At 22.0% G+C, this 9,055-nt stretch overlaps 1 protein-coding gene across 5 annotated transcripts in view; it reads right to left on the bottom strand.

Annotated features, from left to right (window-relative positions):
- LOC117167893 (probable DNA helicase MCM9) overlaps window positions 1-9,055 on the bottom strand; it is a 54,833-nt gene that overhangs the window by 5,457 nt on the left and 40,321 nt on the right. For all 5 annotated transcript variants that reach the window (XM_033353132.1, XM_033353128.1, XM_033353130.1 and 2 more), the window contains one exon: window positions 3,568-3,774. In XM_033353132.1, coding sequence (XP_033209023.1) covers window positions 3,568-3,774 — 207 coding nt within the window. The remainder of the gene's footprint in view (window positions 1-3,567; window positions 3,775-9,055) is intronic.

Genomic DNA, 9,055 nt, shown 5'->3' with positions numbered 1-9,055 from the left:
ATATAACAGTTGAATTTTCTTCAAAATATTGGAATTTTCACCTAAAATAGATCAATTTTAAACCATAATTAGAAAAGATAAAATAATAGAAACATAAATGTTCAAAAAAAAAACAAAAAAACAACGAATTTTCAACCAAACAGTTTTTTTTTCATACAAAATTATTTTTCAACCAAAAATAGAAGAATTAATGAATTCTCAATAAAATGATTTAATTTTAAATGCAAAAGATTAATTTTCTACCAAAAAATATACACTTTCAATAAAATATATAAATTTTCAACTGAGTAAGGTAAATTTACCAACCAAAACTAGAATAGTTCAGTTTGCAGTTAGAAAAGTAACTTTTAAACAAAAAAATGAGATTTTATCAAAATTAATTAATTTTCTCATAAACATATAAATTTTCAAGCATAAATGGATTACGACTTTAGTTAAAAAAATTAATTTCCAACTAAAAAGAAACGAATTTTCAGCCAAAGAAATTAATTTTTAATCATAGTGATGAATTTCGAACCAAAAATATAAATTTTTGACCAAATAGTGGAATTTTCAACCCAAAAGATTAATTATAAAACGAATTTTTAACTAAATATTATTTTTCAACCAGACATTTTTACCAAAAAAGGTAAATTTCCCATAAAAAATTGAAAGCTCGATCTTTATGTGCTTTAAGAATTAAATGAGCATTTATAAGCATTGTGAATTAGGATTGAAAAATCGTATTTTTTATCTGTATCAACAATAATCCCCGGAGATTGTATTGACACTCAAAAATAAATTTTGACGAAATGCAAAATTTATCAATAGTTATTAATAAAATTGAATTAAATTTAAAATTAGGTAATTTTTATAATTTCACTACTGAATATTGATTTAAAAGAATTTTTGTTTCTAAATATATTTTAAATACTTTTTAGTTGAATTTTTAAATCAAAATATATATTTTGAACCTAAGAAAAGCATTTTTTTAACTAAAATGATGAATCTTTAACCAAAAATGTGAATTTTTAACAAAGTACATGAATTTTTGTCTAAAATAGATCAATTTTCAACCAAAATTAGAATAGTTAAAATGTGAGAAAAAAGGAATTTTTCAACCAAAAATAGAAGAATTAAATTTGCAATTGATACAATCAAATTTCAACAACAAAAAATGAATTCTCAACAAAATTATTGATAGCGTCTGACTGAAATTTCGAAGTCAGCGCAAGATCTTCAGTTTAAAAATTAATTTTCGACCCAAAAGAAACAAATTTCCAGCCAAACAAATTAATTTTTAATAGCAGTGATGAATTTTCGACCTAATAGTGGAATTTTGAACCAAAAGATACATTTTTCATTATAAAAATGAATTTTTAACTAAATATATTTTTTTTTAAAAGAAAGAAATGAATTCTTAACAAAAATATAATAGTTACATTTTTTACAAAAAAGAACAGTTTTTAACGAAAAAGATTAAATTTCTATGGAAAAAGGTCAATTTGATCACAAAAAATGGAATAGTTAAAGTGAATTTGTAACTAAAATTATAAATCTTCAGCTAAAAAAATTCATCCTTAACCAAATACATGAATTTTCAACTAAAACGATAAATTTTCTACCAAAAAATATACAATTTTTTTAATGAAAAGATAAATTTACCAACCAAAACTAGAATAGTTCAATTTGCAATTACAAAAGTAAATTTTAAACAAACAAAAAAACTTCAGCCGAAGAAATTATTTTTTAATCATAGTGATGAATTTTCAACCCAAAATATGAATTTTTAACCAAATAGGGGAATTTTCAACCTAAAAGATTAATTTTTCATTTAAAAAAACTCATTTTTAACTAAATTTTTTTTTCAAATAAAGAAATTAATTCTGATCAATCTTCATTTAAAAAATTTAATTTTTAACCAAATACATGCATTTTCAATTAAAAATACAAATTGTCTACCATAAATAAAATAGTTAAATTTTCAATTAGCAAAATAAATTTTCCACCAAAACAGAAACGAATTTTCTACTCTTCTACTGCAGAATTGCGGATTTTCAACAAATAGTTGAATTTTCATTTAAAAAAACTTAATTTTTAATATAATTCAAGTAGATTTTCAAGGAATAGTATAATTTTTAACCAAGAAAACTAAATTTCTATCTAAAATTATCAATCTTTAATTTTTAAAAATAATTAAATTTTTAACAAAATACATGAATTTTAATCTCTAAAGATAAATTTTTCACCAAAAATCAAAGACCTAAATGTTCAATTAGTAAAATAATTTTTCAACAAAATAGTTCAGTTTTCAACCACAGAAATTAATTTATAATTAAAAATATAAAGTTTTAACCGATGAGAGAACTCTTCTACCTAAAAAGAGTTGAATTTTCACCTAAAACAGATAGATTTTCTACTAAAAATATAATAATTAAATTTTCAGTTAAAAACTTAATTTTTAATCAAATCAAATAAATTTTCAACGAAATAGAATAATCTCAACAAAGAATATTAAATTTCTATCTAAAACTATAAATCTTCATATAAAAAATTTGATTTTTAACAAAATACATGAATTTTCAACCAAAAAAAAAAACATTTTCTATCAAAAATAAAATACTTAAAATTTCAGTTAGTAAAAGAAATTTAAGAAAGAAATAGTTACATTTTTAACCACAGAAATTAATTTTTAACCAAAAAGACTAAGTTTCAACTGAAATGAATTTTCAACAAATATTTGAATTTTTACCTAACATCGATAAATTTTCAACTAAAAATAGAGTAATTAAGTATTCAAGTAAAAAGATAATTTTCAACAAAATAGTATAATTTTTAACCGAGAAGATTAAATTTCTATCAAAAAACACAAAGTTTCGAAAGAAAAGGAATAGTTACACTTTGAGTTAAACAAATTAAATCTCAATAAGAAAAAACCTCATTTTCAACCAAAAAGATCAATTTAAAACCAAAATAGACGAATTTTTAACAAACCAAATATTTTTCAAAAAAATATTTGAATTTTTAAAATAATTTCAACCGAAAAAAGGAATTAGTCATCAAGAACCTTAAATATTCTCACACAAATTATAATTTTCAACTTAAGAAGATAAATTTTGAACCAAACTAGTACGAGATCCATTTTCAGTTAAAAAAATTAATTTTTAAATAGAAAACATATCTTTTGACAAAATAATTACATTTTTGAACAAAAAAAAGAAGGTTTCTCAACTGAAATTTAATTTTGAACAAAAAAACAAAGTGTAGTCAACTGAAATAATGATTTATCAACCAAATAAATGAATTTTTAACAAAAAGGATAAATTCTGAGCGAAAAAAGTAGTATTTGATATTTTAGCCAAAAAGGATTTTAATTTTAGACTGACAATAGTTGAGTTTAATCAACAAATAATAATAAGTTATATAACAAACTTCTTTACTTATTTAATTAGATATAAATATATACAGCGCAAATTAAATTTGATAAAGATCAAACAATTTCAGCACTAGAAATCCCACATTTGGTATTTTTAATGCATTTTTTCCTCATAAAAATTTTATTAATAAAATATTTAAATAATATTTTACCGGACTAAGCTTTCCAGCATACGCATAGTCTTTCGCTCATCTCTTCTTTCTGGGTCGTATCTGTGCTGCAAAAATACTGCCTGTAAAACTTGATCTGCTTCAGGTGTCAAAATGGGTTTTATCGAGTGAATATGTGCCAAATATTCTCGAAGCTCATCTTCTTTCCACAAGTTTGATTTCTGTAGCTCCACATCCGCACCTGGATTTCTGGAACGCAATTACAGTTGAATTTCTAACAAACAAAAACTAATTTTCAACAAAATACTTGAATCCTCAACTAAAACAGATTGATTTTTAGTAGACAGTTGCATTTTTAACCCATAAAATTAATTTTCTATTTTAAAAAAAGAAGATTTTTCAACAAAATGCATCAATTTTCAAAATTAATTTAAATTTTCAGATTAATTTTGTACTAAATAGTTATATTATATGTCAAATTGTTGAAGTTTCAATCCTATCAAATGAATTTTCAACAAAGTACATAAACTCAGAGTTGAAAAATTAATATTTACAAAAAAGAACTGAATTTTCAATTTTCAGAAAAAAAACAGATTTAGCCAGCAAAAATGAATTTTCAACAAAACACTCGAACCCTCAACTGAAACAGATTAATTTTCGAATAAAAAGTTGAATTTTGAATAAACAAAATCTAATTTAACAGAAAACACTTGAATCCTCAACTAACACAGATTAACTTTTAGTAGACAGTTGCATTCTTAACCCATAAAATTAACTTTCTATTTTAAAAAAAGAAGATTTTTCAACAAAATGCATCAATTTTCAAAATTAAATTAAATTTTCAGATTAATTTTGTACTAAATAGTTACATTATATGTCAAATTCTTGAATTTTCAATCCTATCAATTGAATTTTCAACAAAGTAAATAAAATTACAGTTGAAAAATTAATGTTTACAAAAAAGTACTGAATTTTCAATTTTTCAATTAAAAAAAAAGCTTTAGCTAACAAATACTAATTTTCAACAAAATACTTGAATCCTAAACTAAAACAGATTGATTTTTAGTAGACAGTTGCATTTTTAACCCATATGATTGATTTTCTACTAAAAAAAAAGAAGATTTTTCAACAAAACGCATCAATTTTCAATATTAATTTAAATTTTCAGATTAATTTTGTACTAAATAGTTACATTGTATGTCAAACTGTTGAATTTTTAATCCTATATAATGAATTTTCAACAAAGTAAATAAACTCAGAGTTGAAAAATTAATATTTACAAAAAAGAACTGAATTTTCAATTTTCAAACAAAAAAACAGATTTAGCCAGCAAAAATGAATTTTCAACAAAACACTCGAACCCTGAACTGAAACAGATTAATTTTCAACTAAAAAGTTGAATTTTGAATAAACAAAAACTAATTTAAAACAAAACACTTGAATCCTCAACTAACACAGATTAACTTTTAGTAGACAGTTGCATTCTTAACCCATAAAATTAATTTTCTATTTTAAAAAAAGAAGATTTTTCAACAAAATGCATCAATTTTCAATATTAATTTAAATTTTCAGATTAATTTTGTACTCAACAGTTACATTATATGTCAAATTGTTGAATTATCAATCCTATCAAGTGAATTTTCAACAAAGTAAATTAAATTAAATTACAGTCGAAAAATTAATGTTTACAAAAAAGTACTGAATTTTCAATTTTTCAATAAAAAAAAAAGATTTAGCCAACAAAAACTAATTTTTAACAAAATACTTGAATCCTAAACTAAAACAGATTGATTTTTAGTAGACAGTTGCATTTTTAACCGATAAATTGATTTTCTATTTAAAAAAAAGAAGATTTTTCAACAAAATGCATCAATTTTCAATATTAATTTAAATTTGCAGATTAATTTTGTATTCAACAGTTACATTATATGTCAAATTGTTGAATTTTCAATCCTATCAAGCGAATTTTCAACAAAGTAAATTAAATTAAATTACAATTGAAAAATTAATGTTTACAAAAAAGAACTGAATTTTCAACTTTTCACTAAAAAAAAAGATCTAGCCAGCAAAAATGAATTTTTAACAAAACACTTGAATCCTAAACTAAAACAGATTGATTTTTAGTAGACAATTGCATTTTTAACCCATATAATTGATTTTCTATTTAAAAAGAGAAGATTTTTCAACAAAATGCATCAATTTTCAAAGTTAAATAAAATTTTCAGATTAATTTTGTACTAAATAGTTACATTTTATATCAAATTGTTGAATTTTTAATCCTATATAATGAATTTTCAACAAAGCAAATAAACTTACAGTTGAAAAGTTAATTTTTACAGAAAAGTACTGAATTAACTTTTCAATTAAAAAAAAAAAAGATTTAACCAACAAAAATGAATTTTTAACTAAACACTTGAATCCTCAACTGAAACAGATTAATTTTTAGTAGAGAGTTGCATTTTTAACCGATAAAAATGATTTTGTATAAAAAAAAAGAGTTTTCAACAAAATGCATAAATTTTCAACATAATTTAAATTTTCAGTTTAATTTTGTACTAAATAGTTATATTATATGTCAAATTGTTGAATTTTCAACAAAGTGCCTATATAAACTTAGAGTTGAAAAATTTATGTTTACAAAAAAACTGAATTTTCAACTTTTCAATTTTTAAACAAAAAAAAACAGATTTAACCAACAAACATTAATAAAAAAAACACTCGAACTCTCATCTAAGGCAGTTTAATTTTCAATTAAAAAGTTGAGTTTTGATCAAACAAAAATTAATTTTCAACAAAACACTTATCCCTAATAATAAACAGAATCCTTAGACTGAAACAGATTAATTTTTAGTAGACAGTTGTATTTTTAACTCATAAAATTGTTTTTATATAAAAAAGAAGAGTTTTCAACAAAATGCATAAATTTTCAACATAATTTAAATTTTCAGTTTTATTTTGTACGAACTAGTTACATTTTACACAGAATGGTTGAATTTTCAATCCTATCAGATGAATTTTCAACAAAGTATATAAATTTACAGTTGAAAAAGTAATGTTTACAAAAAAGAACTGAATTTTTAACCTTTACATTAAAAAGAAAACAGATTTAGCCAGCAAAAATGAATTTTCAACAAAACACTCGAACCCTCAACTAAGACAGATTAATCTTCAACAAAAAAGTTGAATTTTTAACAAACAAAAACATGATTTTCTACCAAAAAATAAGAATTAACAAAATACATAAATCTTTAACCAAATAGTTAAATTTTTTTACCAAATTCTTGAATTTTCAAGCGAAAAAGACGAAGTTTCTACATAACAGTTGAATTTTCAACCTAAAAATATAAATTTTCAAGAAAAAGATAAATTGTCAACCCAGCAGATAAATTTTCTAGCAAACAGTTCAATTTTCTAACAACCAGCTGAATATTCTATGATGCAGTTGAATATTTCGCCAAACGTTTAAATTTTTATATCAGAAGGACGAATTTTCTACAAAAAAGTTCAAGTTTAAACCAAATAGTTGAATCATCAACCAAAATATATTATTTTTCAACCAAACAGTTACATTTTTAACCAAAAATATGAAATTTCTACCAAAATAGATGCATTTTCTTTCTAGAAATACTAATTTTCAACACAAGAGCTGAATTTTTAACAAATAAAGATTTTTAAGTCAAGATAAAAAAATGTGACCAAACTGTTGAATTTTCATGCAAAAAGACGAATTTTCTACAAAAACAATTAAATTTTCAACCTAACAAATTAATTCCCAAACCAAAATAAATTATTTTTCAGCCAAACAGATCGATTTTTAACAAAAAAGATGACATTTCTACCAAAAAGGATGCTTTTTCTACCTAAAAACACTAATTTTCAAAACAAAAGTTGAATTTTTTTACTAATAAAAATTTTTGAGTCAACAATAAAAAATGCACCAAACTTTTAAATTTGTGTGACAGAAAGAAGAATTTTCTACAAAACAGTTGCATTTTCATTTCGCATGAGAATATCAATTTTCAACAAAAAATTTAATTATTAACCAAACAGTCGAATTTTCTATCAAACTTTGGAATTTACTACCATTTTTTATTCAAAATTGATCATTTCTAGTTTCAAATTTCAACTTTTTGTTTAAAAATCCTCATGAACGAAAAAAATTGAAATTAAAAAATAATCTTGGTTGAAAATTCAACTATTTCGTTTAAAATGAATGAACATTGTTGAGAATGCATCTTTTATTATAGAAAATTTATTTTTTTTTGTTAAAATTTTGATAGAAAAATAATGTGTTTTGGTTGAGGATTAAACTATTTTGTTAGAAATTCTTCCTTTTTGGTTCAATTTAACTACTTTATGATATGAAATGGAAATCTTTCCTTGTTCAAAATATCAATTACATGTTTTGTTGAAAATTAAACTATTTGGTTAAAAATTGATGCATTTAATTGAAAATTCGTATTTTCTGGTAGAAAATTAATCTTCTTGGTCGAAACTTCAAAGACTTGGATAAAAATTATGTGCTTCGTTGTAAAATCGTTTCTTTTTGGTAATAAATTAATCTTCTTAGTTGAAAATTCAACTATTTTGTTAAAAAAGTATGTATTTTGTTGTCTTTTTGTTTAAAATTTTCGTTAAGAATCAATCAGTTTTTGTTGAGAATTACACTATTTTGTTGGGAATTCGTCCTTTTTGATTCAATTTATCTTTTTTTTAAATATAAAATTGACATTTATTCTTGGTTAAAATATAAATTATTATATGTTTCATTGAAAATTCAACTGTTTAGATAAAAATTTATGTAATTATTTATGTAAATAGTACATTTATCTTCTTAATTAAAAATTCAACTATAGGTTTTCGAAATGTATGTATTTTTTTGAAAATTCGTCTTTTCTGGCAAAAAATTCATCTTCATGGTTGAAAATTCAACTATTTTGTTAAAAAATTTATGTATTTTGGTGAGAATTTGTCTCTTGGGGGAAAAAATCTAATTAATTGATTAGAAATTCAAATTTGTTGTAGAAAGTTCATATTTTTGGTTAAAAGTTTGATTATAAATTAACCTTTTTTGGTTGAGTATTCAACTATTTTGTTCGAAATTCGTCCTTTTTGGTTCAATTTAACTGCTTTTGGAAATAAACCTTACATCTTTTCTTAGTTAAAATATCAGTTATTATATATTTTATTGCAAATTCGTATTTTCTGGTAAAAAATTAATTTTGTTGTTTGAGCATTCAACTTTTCGGATCAAAATTTATGCAATTTGTTGGGAATTCGTCTCTTTTTGATCATAACTTAATCTTCTTATTTGAAAATTGAACTATTTTGTTAAACATTTATGATTTTGTTGAAAATTCGTATTTCCTCGTAGAAAATTAATCTTCTTGATTGAAAATTCAACTATTTTGTTAAAAATTTATAAATTTTGTTGAAAATTCGTATTTTCTGGTAAACATTAATCTTTTTGGTTGAAAATTTAAGTATTCGGTTAAAAATGAATGTAATTTGTTAAAAATTTGTATGTTCT

The sequence above is a fragment of the Belonocnema kinseyi genome, chromosome 2 (assembly GCF_010883055.1).
Source record: "Belonocnema kinseyi isolate 2016_QV_RU_SX_M_011 chromosome 2, B_treatae_v1, whole genome shotgun sequence".
NCBI classification, from domain to species: domain Eukaryota; kingdom Metazoa; phylum Arthropoda; class Insecta; order Hymenoptera; family Cynipidae; genus Belonocnema; species Belonocnema kinseyi.
This window is presented reverse-complemented; position numbering and strand designations above follow the sequence as displayed.